The sequence below is a fragment of the Thermobia domestica genome, chromosome 17 (assembly GCF_964235325.1).
Source record: "Thermobia domestica chromosome 17, izTheDome1.hap1.1, whole genome shotgun sequence".
Classification (NCBI taxonomy): Eukaryota; Metazoa; Arthropoda; class Insecta; order Zygentoma; family Lepismatidae; genus Thermobia; species Thermobia domestica.
The window spans coordinates 120,818,418-120,845,132 of NC_137470.1; the positions used below are offsets into that span (position 1 = coordinate 120,818,418).

The 26,715-nt window shown below is 36.5% G+C and overlaps 1 protein-coding gene across 19 annotated transcripts in view; it reads left to right on the forward strand.

Annotated features, from left to right (window-relative positions):
• Window positions 1-26,715, forward strand: part of LOC145674313 (uncharacterized) — a 192,517-nt gene that overhangs the window by 78,012 nt on the left and 87,790 nt on the right. The window contains exon 7 of one of the 19 annotated variants that reach the window (XM_081744188.1): window positions 6,621-6,696. The exons of the other annotated variants lie outside the window; for them this stretch is intronic. Coding sequence (XP_081600314.1) covers window positions 6,621-6,681 — 61 coding nt within the window. The 3' untranslated portion in view covers window positions 6,682-6,696. Of the gene's footprint in view, window positions 1-6,620; window positions 6,697-26,715 lie in introns of those variants that run through there. 19 annotated transcript variants of the gene reach the window in all.

The window sequence follows — 26,715 nt, forward strand, 5'->3', positions numbered from 1 at the left end:
GGTAAATGCAAATTAGCTCAGATCCGTTGAAGTGTAAATTCAAAATTTGTTAAACAAAAAACACCATGTCATTTGCATACAGTGCATTTCATTCATCACTCATCATCACCGTCTCCTTTAGCCTAACCGGCATAACCCTGGGACGTAAAACTCAAAGATTTCATTTCATTTTTTCACTGATTTTTCTCTTAAAAACCAATGACATCTGGAATGGACGGGGCATGCCACTACAGGGTATCCCGAAAGTCAGTACCGCTTTGTTTATTGAGGAAAGCACAAAAATAGCATTAGTTTGAGAATGTATATGAACAGTGGGGATGGGGAACACCTGTCGAGATGGTTATCAACCACGGTCGCCATCTTGGTATCCGCCATATTGGATTTAGCTCAGATTTCTTGATGGAAAAATACGTGTGCGATACATGAAATAAAATTAGAATGTCCTCAGAAACACAATGGTGAAGTCGTTTTTATTGAAATCCTTAGAAATAAAAAGGAATAAATTGTCACCTACATTGTGGAATACGACATTCTTGTGTGACGACAATCTGAAAATGTCGAAAAACAGTTCCTGAATTACATAATGTGTTCCACGTAGTTCCCTTTGACCCCAAGAAAGTTTGCATCAACACATGATAAAACCTTAGGGGTGATAGGTGCACAGACTTCAATAATCCGATTCTAAAATGATCCACATCACGAATTTTAACGGAATACACAACAAACTTCAAGTATCCCTGGAGAAAAATTCCAGGGGTTCCAGATTAGATGATCATAGTGGCCTCGTCGCTCAATCCAATGCTGTAGAAATTGGTGATTGAGCTACACATTAACACAACGTTCATGACGGATGGGGCTTCATTACTCTGACAATACTTAGGGAAGCTCCCCATCTCATTTAGCAACATAGTCATGACCATATCCTCCAGCGCCTGCAGATAGTTTGTTGCATTTAGGTTTTCGTAGCTGAAAATGGGACCAATTAGATGCCACACCAAACCATCAGTTTTCCCGAACTTTGTCCTTGAGGGAGCTGTACATGAAGGGCTCTGATCTGACGAATAGCATATGTTCTGTTTATTAACCTCTTCATGTACCTAAAAATTCCTTTTTTATTATTTATTTTCCACAATGTAAGTTTCAGTAAAATATTTACTTGCACGAATTTCAAAAAAGCGACTTCATCATTATATTTCGTGGAAATTCCAGCCTTCTTTCATTTATCGCATTCTTATACCTTTCTATTTAAGAAAATTGAGCAAAGTCGAATATAGCGGATATCAAGGTGGCCGGTTGTGGTTGATAACCGTCTCAACAGGTGTCCTGCTATCCCGATTGCTTATGTACATTCTCGAACTAGTGTTATCTGCTGCTGCACGTTCCTTAACACAGACCAGTCGTGATTTTTATGCCACCCGGTAGAATCTAAAGTATGCGCGGAGTGCATACAGTGTTTGTTAGCAGGAAGGCATCTGGGGAAAAAGTCCTTGATAGAAGGTATTGATCATTCTGAAGGTATGAGGTTCGGATACTAGAGGAAAGTATAGGGTTTATCGATAAAAGCGTCAGAACTTTACAATTAAGAAAGCTGCAAGTAATAATCGATTTTTTTTTTTTTTTTTTTAATGAATGACATTCTATTTTGAAGGTAATGTCGTTCGAATGTCGTCTTTTGTTTCGGTGGGTGGGATGGATTCTGAGGCTCCAAATTTGGATCACATTTGCACACATATTACGCGATAAATTAGCAGCAGTGCGTTTAGTGTTCCTTTTCATGAATTGTTCGTGGCTTATTCCCATATACCTGAACCTTAAAAGTAACCCCATTTTAAGTAATCCACGGGGAAGAGATCACTTGGTATGGACGTCCTGTTTTCGTGCAATATGTTCAGAACAATCCATTTCACCTATCAAAGCAGAGCAAGACATAGTGTCATGATTGCTTTTCACAATAAATAAAATAAATCATTATCGTTGTAGTTTTCCTTCATCTTGTTTTAAATTTCTGACATTCTTATTGCTAAAACCATAATATGATAATATAATGTTAAATCTAGAGCTGCCAACGGGTTAGTCCCTTCCAGCTGATCCAGGTCTATCCAAATTCGGCTTAAACTGCCGATTGCCGACTCACGACTCGAGACGATTTACACCCGGAAAGAAGACGAAGCATCATACGCAGAACTCTGTTCCTTTGACGTTACTACGAATGGCACAAATAGTGCCTTCAACTCATTAAAATGCGCACACGGAAAGTTACATGGTCTGACGGCTCATAAGAATAAGTCAAGCCGACGACTCAGATATAAACCAAACCAATTGAAATTATCGAAAACCATCGGGACGACCCGATTCGAACCGATCCACATCCCTAGCTAGAGCATAGGAAAGTCAATAAGAACTATTACATTTGGATTGGTTGGTACAGTGATGAAATCTTGTTTCAGCATCGATGTTCCTTCGATATTCTTAGGCCATAGGGTTAGTTACTTACAAAATTGAAGTAATTCTGTACGTAAGTTATTTTCTTCACCAAGCATCTACAGAACTGAAGAATCTTTAAAAGTGGTACTGGGGGCATGATGACGCAGTGGTAGTGCGTGAAGTCCCTGGTTTTCTCGAGGTGCTCCGGATTCCTCCCAAATTCTCATTCCACCTTCATCATTCACTTGCCTTAATCATTTATCTCCCTTAGCCTAAAGGGCATAAACGTGGGACGTTAAACTGAAACATTTCATATTATTTCATTTTAAAGATGATACCGCGTTTATGTGATGTTATCCGCTTTGGCTTTCAAATTTACTTCTATTTTATTAAAAGAAAAAGCACACAACGGAATCAAAAGTGATACCTCCCTAAAATGTAATATATACTTTTAATTCGCCTTCAAAATTTTTAAAGAGTAAATGTATAATGATCCCATCTTTGGTGAAGGATAACCGGGTTTGATTTCTTGTGAGACTTCATCTGGTTTGAAACTCACGTTAAGCTGTAAATGTATATCTCACATAGCCTCTGTGCTGAAAAGAGACGTTCAATTTCAGAACTACCAATCTGCTGCAGAAGCTAAAGTCTCCCATGTTATGCTTTTCAGCTTCTTAGCTTCCTTAAAGGTCTCTTGCAAGTTGACTTTCGAACTAAAGTTCTATATAGTACGCGCGTATTCATTGCACAGTTATGATTTTCCTTTTATCTTTCGCAGCTCTATTATGCGACCACTGTGAGTCACTCAGAACACGTCGTCCTGGTGCGGCGGACACATAATTTGATCCATATACGTAGCGTTGGCGTCATGTTATCCGACAACCTTCATACTTGTATCAGCCATGCTCTGTACAAACAGTACAATCTCAGCGTGGACTCTGGTTGGTTTGCTGGGACCTTCAAACTTTATTTTCTCTGAGTTTTTCACTAATTTCGCCATAATCATTCATTTCCAGTTTTATCCCTTTCCTTTACCTTATGCACCTCTGGTAAGTGTGGTCTTTGATACGATCCCACCTCGCGTCAAGTGGGCTTGTGTGGTGCGTGGGTTTTCTTGGGGTTTCCCCTTTCCTTCCACTTTGTTCATTCTATCATTTCAATCATTCTCATCATCACTGTCTCCGTTAGGGGCACGATGACTCAGTGGTAGAACGCGTACCTTTGGTGCGTGGGGTCCCAGATTCTATCTGTGGCCAAGTAAGTTTGTGGTGGACAATATCGTGTGTTTTCTTGGGGTACTCCCGTTTCTTCCCACATCTCATTTTACCGCTTTTTCCATGATCATTCACTTCCTTAATCATTCATCTCCTTTAGCTTATACGGCATAACCGTGGGGCATAAAACTGAAATATTTCATTTTCCTTTACCTTATAAGAGTCTAACCATGAGGCAGGCACCCTTAAACAGACAAATTTCTGTCAAAGTTAAATCTAATGTTAAGTAGGTGACAACATAAATTGAAACATGCCCAATTGGAAGTGCTGTTACACTAAAAAGGAACAGTTAACTGAAATATATATATATATATATATATATATATATATATATATATATATATATATATATATATATATGGTTTTACGGAATTGTAGTGGGAAGTCAGGAATTAGTCTTTCAGCACCGAAGCTACGTTAGACGTAGACCTACAGCTTAATGAAGCACGTAAGATCTCACCAGGAAACGTAGTGCGTATACTGTCCATAAAGCTATGAGGGAACGTCGAGAAGTTACGGAGATTATCCAACAATTTACCCATTCGTTACTACGTGTTCAGTATAATATTAGTATATCGTGGTGTTACAATCCCCATACAATTTCCCGAAGAATATTATTAGGAAGTTAGACTGCTAAAAATATATTGGACTAATTGTGATCCACAGTACTTCATGTTGTTCATTTCTGAAACATGTATTTCTTGTTACCAATATAGATCATGCAACAAAGAAAAGGAAAACACAATTAATTCTTTTATTTTCTAATTTTACGTAACAGAATTGGAATTTAGAACTGATTTTTTGCTATTTAACTTATTTTTTAGTATATTTTTCTTTCCGGTTACAATTATAAAATGACTTTATAGGGTTGGCCTACGTCGCACTTTGCAGTAGAAGGGCGTCCGTTTTCTCTTTCTCTGTTGCATGTCACTATCTGTCGCTTGAATATTTGTGTGTGTGTGGAATGAAGCAGGTAGGAACAGGTGAGTACCGTTAAAAAAAAGAAGAAAAAAAACAATATAGGTTAAATTAGTGTCTTAGCTTTTGATCAGTTGAATTTATAACATTTTGAACATTTTCGCTAACTTGAAATATTATATTGTCCCTTCATGGATAAATGGCTAATGTGCTTCGTTTTGGGTTTGATTTCAACTTCCGTTCTTGCCACGGACAAAAACAAAGTAGTGATTCTGATTCTAGTTTGAATGGTAGGGTTTTTCGTATGTAACAAATCATTTAGTCACTGCATTAAAAAAATCCCCAAAATTTAAATACTTCTCAATAATCAAATAATTACTTTTCTAGAACTATAGAATTGCTTCTCGAGAATCAGAGACTTCCCAAGAATTAAAAAAAAAAAAAAGTAACTTCTCCACAATTAAATCATTACTACTAAAAAATTAAAGAATTACTACTTAAAGAACCGAAGAAAATCAATCATTCGATAGGAAAGAAAATTTTCAAATCGCGCATGCAGTGGGTCCAGTGAATTGTTTGTCGAGCTATTAATGTTCAATTACAAAAGTGTAATTGTTAGGTTATGTTTCCATGAATTTATTATTTACAATTTATGCACAAACTTCATTTAGTAACATGTTTTAGGATCTACTTTAAACTTATTGTATGCGAGTATAGGCTGAAGGAAATCATATTTGTAGAGGTCATTAAAATTCGAGGAGAAAGTTAATACTCCTATCTATAGGTTTTCTGCTTTAAACCTAGTGATGTATATACAATTTATCGGTTGTTTTAAAAATGGTGCCCATAAACCACAGACCACTATTCTGCAGGTCAAAATAAAGCGAAATGATATACCCTTCGGGGCCACTTTTACTTGCTTTGGAGAACCAGAAATTTCACTGCATGCCAACGTCGCAGGTTAACTTTGAACCATTAGCATTGCTCTACGAATCCGTCGAGCAGTTACATCGATTGCCGTCAGGTGGCAGTTATAGACGCTAGACCAAAAGTAAATGCAAATTATATGAGTTCTTACATAGCACTCATCTTGAGTGTATCTGAGGTTATTTCGAACACGTTGATTGGCTAATTGTCTATTTCAGCGTTCTTAATTGTTCATTCTTTTCCCGACTGAAGAATGAGTTGTCATAGCTCTTACAACTTTAACTTAGTTTGATAGCGTTGATACTAACCCTGTTTGTTAGTATGGATATAAGTTACGCTAACAAAAAAAAAAAAAAAAAAAAAAAAAAAGTCATAGCTGTAGCAATTTATGTATATATGTGTTGGTTACTCAGCTTACGGTGCAGGCTGATACAAAACCGGAAATGTACTAACTTGTTTCACGCCATTTGGAATACATTTAAAAACGGTAATAACAGTAAAATTCTTTTGTAAATACTTGTACTCGTAATATAATTATGTTAAGTTTAAATTGTAACTTAGATGCAGTTGAACAAAGAAGAACTTAAGTTTCATCATTTATACGTTAGTGCTACAAGGATAGTACTTTGCTGTGAAACAGGACCTAAAAATGCCAATACCCAGAAATCAGCGGTTTTCAGATTTTCACCTGGGAAAAATTCAAATAAACGGGGCCGGAAAGTAGTACTGTGGAAACATTGGCAACTCAGGTTGACACTAGAGCTCCTTTATGGCTCAGCGTTGAGCGTACACGCCCTTGACGTGGGAGACCCGGGCTCAATTCCCGGCGGGAGCTCATGTGGTTGGGATTCCACGTTAATCAATAGGTCACGTCTCATATAGCCTTGCTGCTGAAGGGGACGTTAAACTCAAAATTACTCAACTCAGGTTGACAATAATCAAAGAAATGCTCCGTGGTAATGACCCCCCCTCCCTTAAGGGCCAACTCCTGAAATCATTACTGCCAGGAATATTTTGTTCAGCAATATAATTTTTCGTTCATGTAAATTGATTTTAAAATTATATTTTATTCTACAGCATTCTGAAAATTCTCCACATATACCTAGGTAATATACCGTTTGCGTTCTACATACAGTGAAAATAGTCAATGGTTCAAGTGAGTATACTATTTTATTTCAGTTTAACATCCAATGATTATACACTAAGGGTAAATGAAACCTTTATGATGATAATAAATGAAATGATGGTATTGAGAAAGTGAAGGAAATGGAAAAAATCGGCGCACACGATGTTTTACCACTACAAAGTGTACTTGGCGCGAGCTGCAATCGAACCAGAGATCTTACACACCAAATGTATGAAAAATGGAATAGAGGGACTAGAAGTGGGGTGATAAAATGAGAATTAGGAATAAATATAGCTTTTATAAAAGAATTGATAATCAGCATACGGTTCTCGTCGCTGTTATTTCAAAATTTCTGAAATGTAGCTCAGTAAGTTTTAAGTCTAATCCCAGTAGATGTCCGATTGTCTCATGGCGCTCTGTTAACGTCAAAAGTTTTGTGCCTGAAACTAGGAAACGAAACGACAATTACGCTCACCTAAGACAAGCTACAAAAGAGGATAATTCAATGTGCCTAAAGGGTAGTATTTTATTAATAAAATACAGTCTTCGATAATCTCCTGTTGACAATTTAAAATAGAAAATACATTTATTCCAGTATAGAATTCACATGTGACTCCAATCTCCAAAATGAAAACTACATTTGTGTTAAGCAAAATGCAAATGTGGGAGATCTATTGTTAAAAATAATTTCATTATGTTAAATTGTAGCAATGAACATTTAGGGCTTCTGTTTTGACAAAAGTTAGAGATTTATTAAAATAAAAAATGTTGTCTCGAGTTTCCTTATATTAAGTGATATATTTTAGGAAACAGATTGAAACCCTATCTAGAGCATAACGAACTGATTATAAACGTTAGTAGCAATTCTGATTCTTCTGTCATACATAGTGTGGCAACGAAGTTCTCAGTCTCTTCAATTATTATTACTATTTTCGGTAAGAGGAAATTGCCCATCATAGAACAACGCGGCAATTACTCAATCGTGTTTTCAATATAGAACAGAGGACTGCAGTCAAGTACGGTGCACTAAATATTAACCCCTTAAGTAGTTAACCCATCTTAAGACGTTGCAAGATATGTTACAGTTTGTACCTTAACCCGTCTAAAGACGCTAATGCATATTTTAAGTCCTGGAAACTTTAGTTGAATTTTTTACAGTTTTTTGACTTTTCCATATGATCGGGCAACTTGTATTCGGAGTAAAATGGTGTAAAAAGAAAGGTTTTTTTTTTTTAAAGGCGAGAAATGCTCATTTTCTGGTTCGACTCCTACTACGTAATTGCACAGTTAAGGGATTAAAATCGAGATTGCGAGGGCGCATCTAGTGAGGCTAGTGGTCTGATTGCTAAGTCCATGGTGCAAATGGTGAAAAATATTCTGAAATTTCTAGTGCAAACCTGGTTTAGTATCTGTTGTCATCGAAAGTACACTGCATCAGGTCCTGAAGGATGACCTCAGCTTCTTTACATTCGTTATAGGTACATCTGGTTGATAGATACAAAGTGATGTGGAATAAGATCGAGGGGATAATAACTGTTTGAGGATAGAGCTCGTTGAAATTGATAGATTCAGATACCATTTTAAGCTGGGAAAACCTTCACTTACGACCTCAGTATTGAAAAGAATGGTTAAACTTCTGATAACTTTACACCGAAGCAATGTTTCCTGTTGGACTTCCATTCAGGGTTGAAGTTCCTCAAAGTAAAAGTAACCCCATCAAACAAATTATCAGTAAACACTCTCTTTGCGGATTCCACATAATTTGATATTTACAAATGTCATACACTTTCAATAAGGTGTAGAAAACAAAAAATATATAAATTTGAAACTTAAAACGATAATCATGCCTGTTGTGCTGTATGGTTGCGACCAAAAGGAACAGGAATGCGGAATGATGGAAACTTCGACATCGTTAGGATCATTAAATGTAGGAGGCTCAGATGGGTGAGTGCAGGACAAAATCCAAGAGGACAAAATTCAAGCGGACAAAATCCAAGCTAAATTCTGGTAAGGCGGACAAAATCCAAGGAGCAGTATCATGTGCGTAGCTGTGGTATGTGCCTGTGAACACCCTAATTAAATTGTGTGTTTGTTTCTTTCTTCAATTGTAATTCATTCTAAAGTTTTATCTGTAATTCTTCAATTTATTGAAATAATATTTCATTTACATTTAAAGAACTGAAAATCCAATAAAATATGTAAGATTGACACAGTAAGAGTGCAGATGAGCTTTAATTACTCATAAAATAGTCTGGTCACTGCTAGGACATGCCCAGGTGAATCCAATTTAGGGTGATCAGAAATATTTTGACTAAAAAGAGTATACTCACATAAATTAACCAGAAAATGAAAGCACTGGCTAATATCAGAGATAACAAATAACAGCAAAGCAGCCCAATCTTAAAAAGAGTACACTACTTACTTAATTCTATTATATTTATTGAGAATTAAAGTAAAAATAAAATTAAAAAGATATAATTTAGATATAAAAAATACTTCTCTACCCTCAAAGTATCTACTTCAGTTACAATTGTTAAAATAACCAATAATATATATATTTTCATTTAGTTTGTCTAGACACATTTTCACATTTCCATTTTCTAGATAACACTTTTACATTAATTCACACACATTATTACATTATTAAAAATACACACTTCATATTTCATAATTATTTGTTTCGAAATATACATAAAACACTACCAACAAACAAATCAAGACTTCTGTATGCCACCTCATAAGAATTGAATTAAAATACTCCAATGATTGGTCTCACAGTAATATGCTGAGGTCTTAAATGTATTATACTGTATATATATTGAGAAGAAAATACATACTTTTATAATGTATTTGTACACACATAATATTTTTACATACTTTCATATGGATGTGATAAGTAATTAAAGCTCATCTGCACTCTTACTGTGACAATCTTACATGTTTTATTCGATTTTCAGTTCTTTAAAAGTAAATGAAATGTTATTTCAATAAATTGAAGAATTACAGATAAAACTTTAGAATGCATGACAATTGAAGAAAGAAACAAATATACAATTTAATTAGGGTGTTCACGGGAACATATCACAGCTGTGAACATGATACTGTTCCTTGGATTTTATCCGCTTGGATTTTGTCCGCGCCCCCAGATGGGTAGGCCATGTAGCCATAATGAAAGAAGGTAGGAACGCTTTCAAAGTTTTAATTGGAAATTCAATCGGAAAACGTCCATTAGAAAGACAGGCGCAGATGGGAAGACAATATTAGGATGGATCTCGCATAAATAGGAATACAGAGTAGAAACTGGATTCAGTTGGCCAAGAACACAAGTCACTAAATAGCTTTTGTGAACACCTTATTGAACCTCCGGGTTCCATAGCTAATAGACTTAGTTACTTATGAAAGAAGAATAATGTAGTACAGTATTTTTAATCGAGCAACATCGAATCTGCTAGTGTAAAGACCACTACACTATACCCTTAAATTGCACTGTAATACAGTAGATTAAGCATTAAAATCAGGACTTTCCAACCGATCAGCTTCCCCGGATTTTCAGACATTCTTTAAACAACTGAAGGACGAGTGTAATTTGTTTCTCTTATGAAAGTTGTTTTCTGTAAGTCTAAACACTGCGAAAAAAGCGTTAAAATACAACATACAACCAAGATCGAAGTGCGAGCACATTGCACGTCAATCGACATTATTACAGTGGAGTTGCAAAACTTTCCGTAATTTTAGTCAAACTTTTCCACACATTTTGTTTTGGATATTACCTACTGAAAGACCTGTCAAGCGTAGAAATGGGAAGAAAACGCATAACACTAATATTGGGAAATGAGCTTAATAGATGATATTTTTTTCGGGATTGCGCAAAGTGAACAAAGGAGAGAAAGAGTAAGCGACATTTAAGTTCCAATATGAGTAACGACTGTGGTTTTTGAGAACATCGTTTACGCATATAACCACCGACGCTTCGTGCTTGCTCCCTACATACGCACCCCAGCACTGAACCCTCAGCTTTATCCTGTCTTGAACGACAATATATACAATTCTTGCTTATAGTGAAACCTAGTTCAGGTAGGCGCGTGTTTTTCGGATCAGTAATTGTTTTAATGCGTATTTTTAATTTATGCGTAATTATTTGGCTTGCACCAAGATAAAATCTCCATGGAATATTTTAGGATATTATATGAAGCAAGAGAAATGAAATAAAATAATTTTATAAAGTGAACGACATCTAGTGAAACTGTACGCTATGCTGCTTAAGTAGTGATTGACCAAGAACGAAACTCTCCTTTATTCGTAAACTGTAAATAAATCAAATTACAAATTTAGGAGCAAAGTGTTGTATCGCGGGACCAATTTTAACAAATTTACCGGGTTAATTGGAGAATTTATTTTGGTTTGTGAGGAAGAGTGAGTGAGAGTCAGGTGAGGGGAACAGTTGAAGTTAGTTTTTTATGTTGTAAGCCGTACTGTATGTGAAAGCGGAAGGGACTATTTGACAAAGAGGTACACTTGTTACGATTTAGTCGTGGGAAAGGCATAGTGGAAATGGTGCATATATTTCTACACGATATTTTACTCGAAACTGGAAAAGTTTACACGCCTCTGTTTTGAAGGTCTAACCTAACCTAATATAAGCTATTTTTGTACGTTTTGGTACCTTCTCGGATGGCATTTAGCATCTCCCCAAATCCACACATAAGATAAGTGTTTTATGCCATATACTGTTTTGCGCTATCCTCTTTTATGTATAATACTCACCGTCGCTTCCACTCGGGCCCCCCTGCTGCTCTCTTGGCCTCTCTTTGTTAGATAGCATTCGTGCTTTTTAGTGGCCAGTTAGCACAAGTTGGTTAGTCTTTTACACGATAGATCTTATCGCGTACATACACTGAAGTCGTCCTAAAGTGAATCTGTACAGAGGAATGCAAGTCTTGTAGCCCCCATCGACTGCTCCGGAACCGGTACTTAACCCACAGTCACTGCCAAGTGATTTGAGGGAGAAGTTAAATAATACAACTTTTTATGATTTCCTGAAAGTTAAAACGTCTCTTTTTAAAAGGTCTAACCTAAGCTAACCTAGCTAAACTAATTTAGTTCATTTTTTTAAACCAAATTTAGCATATTTTGGAACTTCTTTCTTTTTCGATTTTTCGTGTGATCCGGCGATGCAGCACTAATGCCGATGTCAAATTTAGTGTCAGATTTCTACACTTAAATATACAAATTACACGTTCCACAAAAAGTACACAATATATGTCACCAGTTTATTTAATGGTTAAGTTCTTAATGTATACAAATTAAGCACAAATTAACATACAATAATCTAAATAACAACACTATAATACGTATTTACTTATCTAAGTTCCAAGGACTGTTTCAACTGAACCGATAAACATTCAATTGCTTCAAAGTTTGGTATGTCAACAATTCTGTCACTGCGAAAAATATGTTTAAATTATCTTCTAATTACATTAAATTATCGTTGCTCACTGAGAAATAAAAATGAAATGAAATCTTTGCGCTTTACGTCCCACGATTATGCCGGTTAGGCTAAAGGAGAGACTGAGAAATAAATTACTTTATTTACCAAAGGCAGTAATGAATGAAAAAGCAGATGATGGTCGTACGGATTATCTTCAATACATTCTAACATCGAGTTCACATTTACCTGGGGCAAATTTCACTGTATTATGTTTTTATTTTCTCCCGTGCAGGTAAAGTTTAGGCAAATCACTCGAAACAGTGGTTGAAAAATTACTTTTCTGTTGTCCTCTAAAAGATTTGCGCAAGATAACATGTCATTATCTCACTTAGCATAGGTTAAATTACATTTCTTTCTCGATTTGCGTATAAATGCAACGGCCAGGCGTATGCTATAAAAAACCGTGCGCAGAAAACACAAATCAACATGTGCTATACAACTACTAAAAAGCAAGAATTCTAACAGTCGGGGCAGGGCAAAGCTGGTGGGCTTAAGCACTGGCGCTGGTGTGCGCTTGAAGGTATCAGACGCGTCAGCGGCCATGGGTATACACATAAGCGAGGGTACAAAAATACGTGGGTTTTCGGAATGTCATAGTTCCGATTGAACTTGTAACGGTATCACACTAGTAACGTTACACTTGTTAATATAATTTGATCTTGTGTACTGTATACAGTGTATAGATTTTTTACACTGTACCGAAATTACCTGCGGATGAAAAATAGTATCTAATGCAGTCATATTTCACTTGCATATACTTACTCCAATCATTTCAGTAATCCTAAAGCACTTGTAATTGTATTACACTAGTAACCCAATACTTGTAAACCTAAAATACTGCTGCATTACTTAATATTTAGTTCTGGCACTCGCAGGAATTTATTCTTAAGCTTAACTTTACAGTGCTTGCTCCAGTTGGTATCCTTATGCACAGACGAAAAATTAGACACTGTTAACTTTAACAAGCTAGGTCCAAACTTCTCTAAAACTAAGCTAACCCGACCCTATCCTACCCTACTTATACCTACCGTATTCTACTCCACCCCACCCAGCTTTCCCTACCTTAGTCTACTATACCCTACTTATCAATGCGCACCTGAAACGTGTATTGTAAAGTTTACCTGTTCCTTATAAACCAGAACTTGTCTTTCCATGCAGAATATTGAATTTTACCTGTAAATTTTGCAAAATGTGTGTGCCTAAACTTGACAGGCACCTTACTATATTCATTTCAAAGTTTACATTACCTAATTTTACTTTTCTTTTTTTCAAGGAATATTAAAATTTAGATGTACATTTTGAGATCTCACTGAAATATAGGATTACGGTGAGGCAGTATGAAAATAACATCAATCCAACGAAACAATATTTATTTTTACTATTCCTTTTGAAATTTCCCTTTTTTTTAAAAAAAAAAAAATCCTTATTTGCAGTTTATATTCATTATAAAGCTATAAAATTATACTGATTTAGTTAAAACATAAGTATTTCAGTACGAATTATTTGACTTAACCTGATAAGTATTATTGCTCTTCTGTCAGCAAGTGACTTGTTCTTATTCTTCGTATTGATGCTAATAGATGGTGCTAGTATCAACGTCTGATTAGAATCGATGTAACTACTTCATGTATTGGTAGTGCAATTCTATGCTCTTTCGCTTACGATCTTGCTACAAAGAGAAATTGGCGTCTTCAGGTGAAAATCCGAAAGGTATAAAATATTTATATATTTAAGAGTGTATATATAATTGTGTATCCCTTTTTAATTATACATACTATATTTAGTATATTGCGTAGTGTCTTCATTATTCGATTAAAAAGGACCAATAAAATTTTGTGTTTCGATATTTTTCTTTAAGCATGGAGGCAATGTAGAACACGTTTACGTTTGGTTTCACGCGTCGAGAAATAGGAGGTGATGACGTCATAACTTAAAAAAAAATTGTTAGGCCTATTTTTATAATTTTTTGGCGGGCTTACTTTTGCATCTAGAATATTGAAATTTTGCACCCATTACTATTTTTCAGATTTTTTTTCAGATCTCTGCGTTAACACAGGAGGGTCCAGAGGGAAGGAAAGTTATTAAAAAAGGTTTTTAACCCTTTTAAATTCTTGCCTTTTTCGGCGTTTTTCTTGAGTCTCAGATAAGCAGCGACAGTGTCATCCCTATTTACCCTAGGATCATGGTTCATACCTCGTTTTTCTCAGAATGAAACAGCCTTTCAAACGGTACCACTTACATGTCCCTATAATGTACCAGAAGGGAATTATTTGAGGGAAAATCAGGATTTTTTTGCCAAAAAAAACTTCTTCAAAGTTTGGGGCCCCCTAAGGCTCTACCGGGTCTGCCCACAAACCTCCAAAAATTTGGAAAAATACTATGTAGTATACTAATTATTTGTGACAAATTTGAATTTCCTGTCTTGAATAGTAAGGGCGGGAAAATTTTTTACCCATGTTGAGAGAGCATCAAAAAAACGCCCAAAAATTCCCTAAAATGCACCCTACAAATTAAAAAAAATTCTGACACGTCCCTAATGATCGTAAAATTATGGTTCATACGTCGTTTTGTTTAGAATGAACTAGCCTTTCAGATGGTATTACCAGCATGTCCCTCGGACGTCCTTAAGGAGGGAAAAATTGAGGAAAATAGGAATTTTTGCTGAAAAATTCCCTTTTTTTCCGGTTTGGAGCCCTCTGGCGCGGCCCTGGGTAAACATAGAGATCCAGAAATCACTTTCAAAAATACTACGTAGTGTACTAATTGCTTGTGCCAAATACCAATCTCCTATCTTCAACACTAACAACAGGAAAAATATTTTCCTCTTCTGCGAATATTCCCAGAATGTCCCAGAATACCCTATATAAATTTCAAAAATTTCTTGACACGTCCCTAATCGTAAAATTATGGTTCATACGTCGTTTTGTTCAGAATGGATTAGCCTTTCAGATGGTATCACCAGCATGTCCCTCGGACGTCCTTAAGGAGGGAAAAATTGAGGAAAATAGGGATTTTTGCTGAAAAATCCCTTTTTCCGTTTTGGGGCCTTCTGGTGCGGCCCTGGGTTAACATAGAGATCTGGAAACCACTTTAAAAAATATTACTTATGGTACTAATTACTTGTGCTAAATACCAATCTCCTATCTTCAATACTAAGGGCGGGAAAATATTTTCCTTTTCTGCGAATATTTCCGAAATTTCCCAAGGATACTATTCAAACTTCAAAAATTTCCTGACACGTCCCTAATTATCGTCGGATGACGATTCATACGTCGTTCTCTTCAGAATCGAGTAGGCTTTCAGAAAGTACAATTCAAATGTCCCTATCATGTAGCGGAGCGGAGCAAGAATCGCGAAAGTGGGATTTTTTGTCAAAAATATCCCTTTTTTACCCTTTTGTCCCTCTGAACCCCCCTTCTGTGTTGACGAAGAGAGCCGAAAACGTTTCTCGTTAAAACTAATGGATCCACTGATTGTTTATGGAAAATGTTAGGATTCTAGGATTAAAGAGAAGCTCACCAAAAAATGTTGAAGTTAGACTTCAGTTAAAAAAGGGAATTAGTAAATTGATGACGTCACACCCCCCTATGTTCTGACGCTGGGAAGCGTATAGACCCTTCCAAGGCTTTCTTGAATGCCTCTCTCTTGGAAAATAAAAAAAACCGGAACTAAATAGCATTCTTAGTTCTCTTTTAATCGAATCTTTAAGACACTACAATATCGGTCGAGAACGACCGAAAACACTTAAGGGTTAAAACAAGAAATCAGTTTTCTCGATTTTTCCGCGTCAGATACATGATAGAGACATGTGAGTGGTACAATTTGAAAGGCTGTTCTATTCTGGAGAGAATGATGTACGAACCATGATCCTAGGAAAAATAGGGATGTGTTAGGAAATTTTTATATTATATCCAGCTCTTTTAGAGTAATCTGGGTCATTGTGGGTCTCTTTGGTAAATATTTTTTTTCCGCCCTTACTAAACAAGATAAAAGCTTGAAAGTTTGTACACACACTTAATACTTCCCTTACTATTTTTCATGTTGATTTTGAGATCTGTACGTTCACACAGGAAGAGTCCATAGGGGCTCAAAATGTGGAAAGGAAATAATTAACCCTTTCGGGAGCCGGGGTTTTTGGACTATTTTTTAGACTTTCAGTCAAGCAGCTACTGCATCGTCACTATTTATCCTAGGATCATGGTTCATACCTCATTCTCTTCAAAATGGAGCTGGCTTTCAAATGATGCTACTTGCAAGCTCATACCATATACCAGGAGAGGGAAAAATGATTTCGGAGGGAAAAAAATTCTCCCAATTTGGGACTCTCTGGAACGGCCCTGTGTGAACGTAGAGATCTAAAAAAAAAATCTAATAAATAGTACTTGGTATACTGAATGTGTGTACAAAATTTCAAGTTTCTATTTTGAATACTAAGGGCGGGAGAAATTTTATCAACAATTCCCACAATGCCCAAAATTACAGCAAAACACCATGATCTCAGTTAAAAAATTTCCTGAGACATCTCTATTTACCCTAGGACTATAATCCGCCAATCATTCTCTTCAGAATAGAATTGCCTTTCAGGCGGTACCATTCACATGTCTCCATCATGTATCTAAGGCGAGAAATTCTCGAAAAAAGGGATTTTTTTTTCTAAAAATTCTTTTTCCAACTTTTAGGCCCTCTGGACCCCACCCCCTTTTTTAACGCAGAAATCTGAAAAAAATCTGTTAAATACTACTCGGTGGACTGAATGTTTGTGCACAATTTCAATCTTCTAGGTGCAAAAATAACCCCGCCAAAAATATATATATACCGACAATGTCCCATATTCCCCTATACAGAAGTATATTTTGATAAAAAAAAATCCCTGACACATCCCTAATTATCCTATGACTATAATCCGCCAATCATTCTCTTCAGAATAGAACTGCCTTTCAGACGGTATGACTCACATGTCTCCATCATGTATCTGAGGCGGGAAAATCCCGAACAAAGGGATTTTTTGGTTAAATATCCCTTTTCTCAACTTTGAGCCTCTCTGGAACCCCCCCCCCCCTGTTTTAATGCAGAGATCTGAAAAAAAATCTGATAAATACTACTAGGTAGGCTGAATGTTTACGCACAATTTCAATCTTCTAGGTGCAAAAGTAAGCTCGCCAAAAAATATATATAAAGACAATGTACCAAATTCCCGTATACAGAGGGATATTTTGTAAAAATTCCCTGAGGCATCGCTAATTACCCTAGGGTCATGTTTCGCCCATCATTCTTTTCAGAATAAAACTGCCTTTCAGACGGTATGACTCACGTGTCTCCATCATGTATCTAAGGCGGGAAAATCCTGAAGAAATGGATTTTTTGGGTAAAAATATCCCTTTTTTCAAATATTTGCCCCTCTGGATCCCCCCTGTTTTAACGTTGAAATCTGGTAAATACTACTCGGTGGACTGAATGTTTGTGCAAAATTTCAATCTTCTACGTGCAAAAATATGCCCGCCAAAAAATAATGAACATAGGCTTAATAAATGAAAATATATATTTTAGAATTATGACGTCATCAGCTCCTATGTCTCGACGCAGGAAGGTGTGAAACCATACATAAGGTCTTCTGCAATGCCTCTGGACTTGAAAAAAAAAAAAAAAAAAAAAAAAAAAAGACGAAAAAGCTCCAATAGGAGAGTTATAACGCAATGTACCATGAAACACCCGTATGGTACAAATTGTACCATGGGATCCCCGAAGGGTTAAGAAAAACTTCCGATTTCTGTCTAAATTTCTCGCCTCAGGGATATGATAGGAAAATGTAAATGATACCGTTTGAAAGGCTGTTCTATTTTAAAGATAATTAGATACAAACTATAGTTTTAGGATAATTAGAGGTGGTGCTGTAGCTACCTGGCGGAAAGTGTAATGTGTTCTAAAAAAGTCAAAATTTTAAAAGGGATCTATATTTAATTTATATATAATATATATATGTATGTGTGTACGAGCATAACTATGGAACGCCTGAAGCAATTTTAACCGAACTTGATACTTACATAGAGTTGCCAACTGGCCGGTATTTTACCTGCAGACTTTTATTTTTATCATACTCAATTATATGTTTCAATATAATTATTCTTCATCTGTTTTGAAATTATGAGCGAGTCCCGGTAATTTTATCTTTTCTGGAGTTGGCAACCGTATAGTCACATTACTTACACTCTGGGAAAGAGAACTATCGATAAAAGAGCCCCTAACACACCTTAGGAGGAGGATGAGACATAAAATGATCAAAAACGGCCGATATTAGTGTCGAATCCATAGTTTTCAGGGTCACTTGGATAAGTCACACTTCCGATGCTGCTTAAGTTCATTTTTGGCCCCCATTATCACCCGGGGGGGGGGGGGGAAGGGGTAAACGGTAACATGTAAAAATATCGAAAACGACCGATATTAGTGTCGAATCATTAGCCTTCAGCGTCGCTAAGTTGATTGGCGGCAGTCCTGATACCGTTTAAGTTCAGCCCCGCAGTGGGGGAAAATTGCCTTAGTATTTCTAGGTAGAATGGGAGGGTCATACATAAAAATGATTGAAAAAACTAACAATATTACTGGTGTCGAATCCATAGATTTCGGTCTCGATTAGATAAATAGTGACATTCCAGATGCCTTTTAAGTTCAATTTTAGCCCCCATTAGCACCCTGGGGAATGAACTTTTGACATGTAAAAATAATTTAGATATTTCAGTGTAAACTGGCGTGCAGCTGTGTGAATTTATGTTCGTAGATAAGTAAATTGAAAATGACCAATATTGGAGTTGAATTAGTAGTTTTCGGGGTACCTAAGTTGACTGGTAGCAGTTCCGATTAGGGAAGGCTGAAACCGGCTTTCGGCTCTAGAAGATCCGGTTCCGGAACCGGGTTTTCGGATTCAGGTCTGGGACCGGAACTTTTTGGCCATCTTTACGCTAAACCCGAGCTGCTGGCAGGCTGTGAATAGTGTGCTAGATGAAGTGGTGGAAGCGACAGGCAGGCGGCCGCTTGTCTCATTTGGCTATACAAACTGGGTAACTGGCACACCCATTGGCTGAACAGGCAAACTGGCCAACTCATTTGGCTAAACACCAACTGGTGGAAGCAGCATACTTGGCCATCTTATTTGGCACTCTGATTGGATCACCGTGTTGATAGAGGGAAAAGCAGAAGGGAAACCAGGAAGAGGAAGACCAAGGATAGAATATTTAGATGCAGTTATGAAGAGACCTTATCAAAGTATAAAACAGCTCTCCCAAGGGAGAGAAAAGTTTTAAAATGTCCATGTTACCCACCAGCCTATGGTTGAGAGGAACAAGAAGTGGAGTTGATGATAGGGTGGGGTACTTTGAATTTCCCCCAACCCAGCGTTTGCGAGCAAAGTCGCAGATCAACTTTTTTTTCTTATATTGGTCCTGAAAATGCATTCGAAGTTGGTCGGCTTACTTCCGGAACACCCTATGTATACTATCCCATATGTTTTACTACCGTATTAAAATATCATACTCAAAATGACCGTTCTGGATGTAATTTTGTAAACTGAAGTTAGGTTTTTCAAAAAAAAAAAAAAAAGTATGGAGCTTACAATAAAGTGAGCAGAAAATATGTAATTCTGTATCAAAACTTATTATGTACTTGCTTCTTTCTTCGTTGTAGTATTTTCTTGGTTGCCAATTTTTAATTTAGATACTTCAGAAGACACACATCACAAGGTGTGTAACTTTCAAACCCTGGTAAGGTGATTAGGCAACTTCAAACGACACCAGTGCTACGTTGGGCTGTAGAACTTACTCTTGCAGTCAAACAATTTAATAGAAGTTTTAAAATCAATAATTGAAACCTGATTGAACATGAGTGTCACACATATTTCGTATTGTAAAGGCACTTTTTAAATTGTATACTACACTACAGGAAAACAAATGTGACACTTCAATAGAAAAATACAAGGGGAACAAACGAGCAAAAATTTGCGTTATATCGCTGCACAAAATTTGCTTAAAAAATAAATAAATAGGAGATAGTCTTCATTATGAAACGTCCAATCCGATTTGCCATAGGCACCAGACTATCTCATGTGATCAGGTCAAAATTCACGTTACACGCTAAATCGAGTCTGAACATTCCAAATACATATGAGAGATATTTTAAGCACGTAACCTCTGCATAGGGCAACCTCTGGGTAATTCGCAGAAGATGCACACACTTTATCATTATTATTGATTTTACTTAAACAAGTTAACTTACATCATTTTTAAGCTTTTATAATGTCTTTGCAATAAGCTTTCATTAGCCATCTCCTTATAGTTTTTTGAGATATGTGGACGACTTAATTTTTTTTCATTGATTTTGCATTAACTTTAATGTTCACATATATTTTTTTAAAGTATGTTCTATCCATTTTAGGACAATTTGCTTTTGGAATATAGAACCTACATAGTCTGTTCTATATTTAAGCTGAATTTCAGCCATCTGCCCCAAAGTCTGTTTACATTATTGCAACCAGATAAGCCCTTAACTGAGAAAGTGTGTCTAAGATAAAGTAAGTCGTTGCGAGAGTCTTCGACTAGTTCGATTAGCTTACAATAGCCACATGATTGAAGAACCCCTCAGGTCATTTCAGGTCTTTGCTTTGGGACGCGGTAGGAAGGTTTCTTTACCAATAAAAGTAGACCTTCACGATTTTTATTAATATATTAGTATGCTGTTGGTATATATAAACTAGGGTAAAATTTGCCCCCAAATGACGTCCTAGTGTTTGCTCTTAGTTTTTAAGGTTTATTCAAGTTGAATTCTCGTCCCATAAAAATTCACTGAACGTATAGTAGGAACCGTAAATTCCAGCGAAATCAGATAGATTGACTAAAGTAAAAATACGAAGATAATTATTTAGATACCGTATTAACTATAACTATGTTAAAAATAAACTGCACTGTAAATCGAAATTTCTATGTAATTAATGTTGTAAAGACGAGCATAAGAGGGTCCAATAGTCAAGTTTCAGAGGTCAGTTGTTTCACCATTCTCCGATCAACATGAGAGATTTGATTATTGGTTAGCTGGATTAGAATGTGATGTTTCTTTCAATACCGAGGCTATATGAGACGTACAGCTTGACGTGGAATCCGTGTCAGATAGCTTCCATTAGGGATTGAACCCGAATCTTCTGCAGCAAAGGCGCGTACTCCAACCATATAGTCACGTGGGAGCTCCAGGTGAAGATTAGAATTACTTTAATCAGCAATAGAGAATTGAATAAATTTCTGAAGCCAGATTACGTATAAATCGGCATTAGTATATGTGTCTGTTTTCCGATAAGCTTCGTAAAATTTACCTGATCTTAAACCACTTAAATGTCCTCTGTAAGCATAGAATTCATAAAAAATTATCATACAAGTGTTATGGCTTAGAAGGTTGCATGCACAATTACGAGACTATAAACTTACTCTTTGTTTCCTTTATGTGGTAGATCTCAAAACATTTCAGCTAATGTAGAGCAACACTTTCTTTTTTCACTGCTCGCTTTTTTCCTTTACTAAAGGAAACTACACATTGTTTGGTAGGATAGTAGTAGCTATTTCTATATCATAAATCACATGACAACACATGAACAAACCACCGACGCACGCAACTCCTTTATGAAAGAAAGTGTATCTAAGAGATGTCTCTGCGTAGGAAAATGTACTTCTTTTGTATTGACCGGCTATGCTTTGCAAGTTCTGGTCGTAATATGATTAACTGTTCAAATACTTCGCACGACCAGAGCACATCATCCGGTTCCAATGGACGGTTGCCTTCTACGAAACTTGTGAAGTAATCATATTGTTTTGAAGTGTAGGGTGTGTTTTGCGAGTTCACTAATTTCTTTGGAGTCGCGATGGCTCAGTGGTAGAACATTCACCTCTGTTGCATGGTCCTTGGTTCGATTCCAGCTCGTGCAAGTGAGCTTTGTTGTGGACAAACAACGTGTGCATGAGTTTTCTCGGGGTTCTCTCGTTTCCTGCTACTTTCTTTATTCCACAATTTCATTCATTTCTCATCATCACCATCTCCTTTAGCCTAGCCGGCATAAGCGTGGGACGTAAAACTTTCATTTTTCACTAATCTCGTTAAGGCACTTTGTTCAATTTCCTTAGTGGACCTTGCTCTCTCGTGCCCAGTAACCTCAATGGATCTCGTGCTCATTCGCACGGTATTGACATGTTTAGACGTCTCTGTCTTGCACTAATCATACTTTCCTAAATGAAGGCCATAGGCGAGCTGGACGTGTAAGTTATTGTTATTATACCAGAATGCAAGATTTGGGCCGTGAAAGACCAGTTGAAACATACATTGAATTTCCCCGCTTGCACGTTTAGACAAGCATTTGACCGTCTGCATTTCGGTAGTGTCAGTCACTCTAATGTCAAAATTTTTATATAAGTATCATAAAGTGTAAAACATTTTTCTGGTATTGCCGTTTCGTAGACATTAGTGTAGTTATTTGTGTCCTAACTATTCATAAAAAATTATGATAAGTTTTTGATTCTTCTAGCAATGGTGGATAATAAGTTCTGAAGTGTTTTCATAACCCAAACAGCAGGCGCTTGTACTCGCCGTGATCCACCGTAAATAAAAAAAAAAAAGTTCAAACTGGCCCAAGAGGTAGTGGGACAAGCAGACTATTTAACACAGAGACCGCTTCTCCGTCAGTATCTTCACTCAGTTTTTAGTGGTAGTGATGATGAGTGCTCAAGAACGTCTTACACATGCATTGTTGCTTTTTGAGTTCGAAATCGGGCATAACATTACAGCAGCAGCCCAAAACATTTGTCATGCAAAAGGACAAGATATTGTGAACCACAACACGGCAACTCGATTCCGTAAATTTCGTGCAGGTTGTAAATATGTCGAAGATGAACCAAGGTCCGGTCGCCCCACGGTAACAGATTCTGAGGTCATGCGACAAGCCATTGAGGAAAATCTATCCACCCGCACACGACAATTTTTAAACCAACTCGGTATGTCGTAGTCCACTGTAGTGCGTAACTTGGAAAAAACATCAACCATCGCACTTGTGCTACATGAGTTAACTTCACCCCAGTCGGAGAGGAGACTAGATGTGTGTCAACAACTGCTGCAAAATTCACGTAATGTGATTCTCCTGAAATACATTGTCACATACGACGAAAAGTATGGATGTTTATCTGAAATCCGATTATGCAAAAATACTGGTTGAGCAGAAGACAAAGATCAAAACCGGTGGTGAACCCAAAGAGTGGCCAAGGGCCGCGGTGGCTCAGTGGTAGAGCGTTTACCTCTGGTGCTTGGGGTCCCGGGTTCGATCCCAGCCCCCGCCAAGTGAACTTTGTGGTGGACAAACACCGTGTGCGTGGGTTTTATCGGGGTTCTCCCGTTTCCTCCCACTTTCTTCATTCCACCATTTCATTCATTACTCATCATCACCGTCTCCTTTAGCCTAACCGGCATAACCGTGGGACGTAAAACTCAAAGATTTCATTTCATTTCCAAAGAGTGGCCTGCTGCAACAGGATAACAAAAATACACTCGGGTCGAAAAACGTAACAAAAAGTGTAGAAACTTGATGGCTACAAATTGACGCCATACCTGGTATAGTTCTGACTTTTCCCCTTCAGATTACTATCTCTTTCGGTCCATGACGCACTTTCTGAAATCGTGATGCTTCATCAACCAGCAGGAGGTGAACACAGCACTGAGTGAGTTCTTAGGAAAAGACGTGGTATCGAGGAAATCGTGAAATCAAGGATCTGGCAGAAAGGTGGTTGCAAACAGTCCAACACGACGGGTTACAGTTTGAATGTCAACTTGCTTTCATTGTACTGTAATAAATACAGATTTGTTGTGTACCAAAATATTGCGAGACTTATGACTCAACCTTGTCATTCTAAAAACACCTAAATGAAATAGAAACAGTTTCAAAAATATTAAACCAAAATCCATTGGTATGGTATGGGAGGTTGGACAAACATGAAAGTCACTGAGTTACCTCAGAGGCCGTTTTGGAAGCCAACATACCGGATTTCAGATGAATTTTTAAAATTGAAATTATAGAATATGGTACCGTTTCTAATAGCTCGTGTTTATAGAAAGAAATTGACTACGATTTTTGCCTTACCTTTATTCTTAATGGAATTATCATTAGCTGAAAGGAATAATCATAATTTGGTTATGGTTAAAGATAGAACAAAAATCGTTACAGCAATGCCGTGCTTTGAGTACGCGCTACCAAAAATAGTATGTCATTCTTGGATTCCCATTCAAAAATTTCGATCTAATGACTATGATTCCATATTTTCTACATATTTCAATTTTATTTAGTAGTTCTACACTGACATTATGAAAAAACAAACATTGACTATAATTTTGTAACAAGTAAATTTAAAGAAAAAACAATAACGCTGATATATTTTCCAGAGTACGTCACCAGCAAATGGTGTCACACCGTATGCTTCCCACTTAATACTTTTTGTCTCAAATATTCTGCCATGTGTGCCTTCTCTTCCATATCACAACTGTGGACATTGATTTCACATTTTCCACACAGCTCCAGTTTTATGATTACTTTGTGTATTACTTGATTTTTATTTATTTATTTTTTTGTTTATTTTATTTTATTTTATTTTTTTTTTTACCAAATATCAAATTAATTGTTTTCTACTTATGGAAATTTAATAATAATTCCAATCCTAGAGAAAGATATTATTCTATCAGTAAACTAGCTGAAATACCCTTTCTGTGCATGGAAAGAATAGGTTTATGGAAGATATTTTAAAGGTATACTGAAACTGTCTCTTCCTCCCCCTCACCCCTTCCTTATGATGCGTATTTTGGTAGAAGTGAACTGATAACAATTAAGCTCGACCAAGTGCTAGGTTCCAAAATTATTTCAAAAAGTACCGCTGTTATTTTGTACGAAATATTTACCTTCGCTCTCCTTGAGTATGCATTTTAATCAAACTGCAATAATAGAAACGCAGATCAACCCAAGTACTATGTTCAGAAATTCATTGTAAACGGTGCAGTCGTTTCCGTACGTTCGCCATGTTGTAAATAGAAAGTTGGAAATTCAAATATACAAATGATTCTTTTGCCCCCTTAGAAGCGGAATTTTGCTGATAGGCTGCAGTTGTGCCCGCTTATTTTTAAAAATGAGTGTACATCCTGTTTCTTTTTCCTAACTTGAGGAGCTCTTGAGATATTCCTTCTTTTGGCAAAAATTATTAAAAAAAAAAAAAAAAACTCTTTCTTCAATAAAATATAGATTTTAGTGAAAGCAAAATGATATAAATCCAATTCGAGTTTTAAGTATTATATTAAAAAAAATAGTCTAAAATTGTTAATCCCGTTCCGTGTTCCTGTGGTGATGAGACAGACAACATTGATTTGAATATGGAGATAGACTAAGATTTTCTCCCACACTCCGCTTAACCCTTTTAGGATTTATGGTAACAAAAGTTACCATAACGTAATGTATTAAACGCTTATGAAACTCATACAACACGTATTGAACCCTTTTTCTTTTCTTTGTCAAGTCAAGCATAGACCAAAGAACATCCCAGGTGCGTTTTGGAACCGGATGGTCAATTTGGTGGCACGAAGTGGGACCAGAGGGGCGTGACATTGCCTTTTTTTTTTTTTCATAAGGCAAATTTCACAAATTTTTCACGCCCTTAGTTTTCAAGATATCACCTTGATATTTTGCATACATATTGTGTGCACATTTGAGTATTTCTCAGTTTTTTTTGTTTTTTTTTTTTAATATCTACATGAATCCGGGCCTGGGCCCGAGGGGCGCAATGTTCCGAGAGATGATTTTTTCAGAAAAAGTTCCGGTTTCTCCCAAAATTCCCGGTTCAGGTGTATGATACGGACATGTTAGTGGTACCGTTGGAAATGGCGCGTTATACTAAAGAAAATGACGTGTAAAGCGTGATCCTAGGCCAAATAGTAATGTTGAAGAGAATTTTTATATTATTTATTATGTATATAAATCCATATATCTATATATATTTGACCTTCGGCCAAGTTTTGAAAAACTCTCCCGTCCATATTTATCAAGGCATCAGATTGAAATTTTGTACACGCAGTGTGTATACCTCTTAGTATTTTTCAGGTAATTTTGAAATTTTTAAGTCAACCCTGACCCGGGCGAGAGGGGCTCAAATTTTCCAAAAAGGGGATTTTTTTGAAAAATTTCCAGATTTTCCCTAATTTCCCGTGTCTTATGCATATGATCATGCGAGTGGTATTCTTTGAAAGATAGCTTTATTTTGAAAAGAATGAGGTATGAACCATTATCCTACGATAAATAGTAATGTAGTAGGAAATTTTTATTATATATATATATATAAATGGATCACCTTCAGATTTTCAAAAAAATTTTCCGTCCTTTGTTTTCAAGATATAAGATTGAAATTTTGCACACGTATTATGTACATAACTACGTATTTTTGAAGTGATTTTCAGATCCCTACGTGCACCCAGGTTTGGAACAGAGGGGCGCAAAATCTTGAAAAACTTGT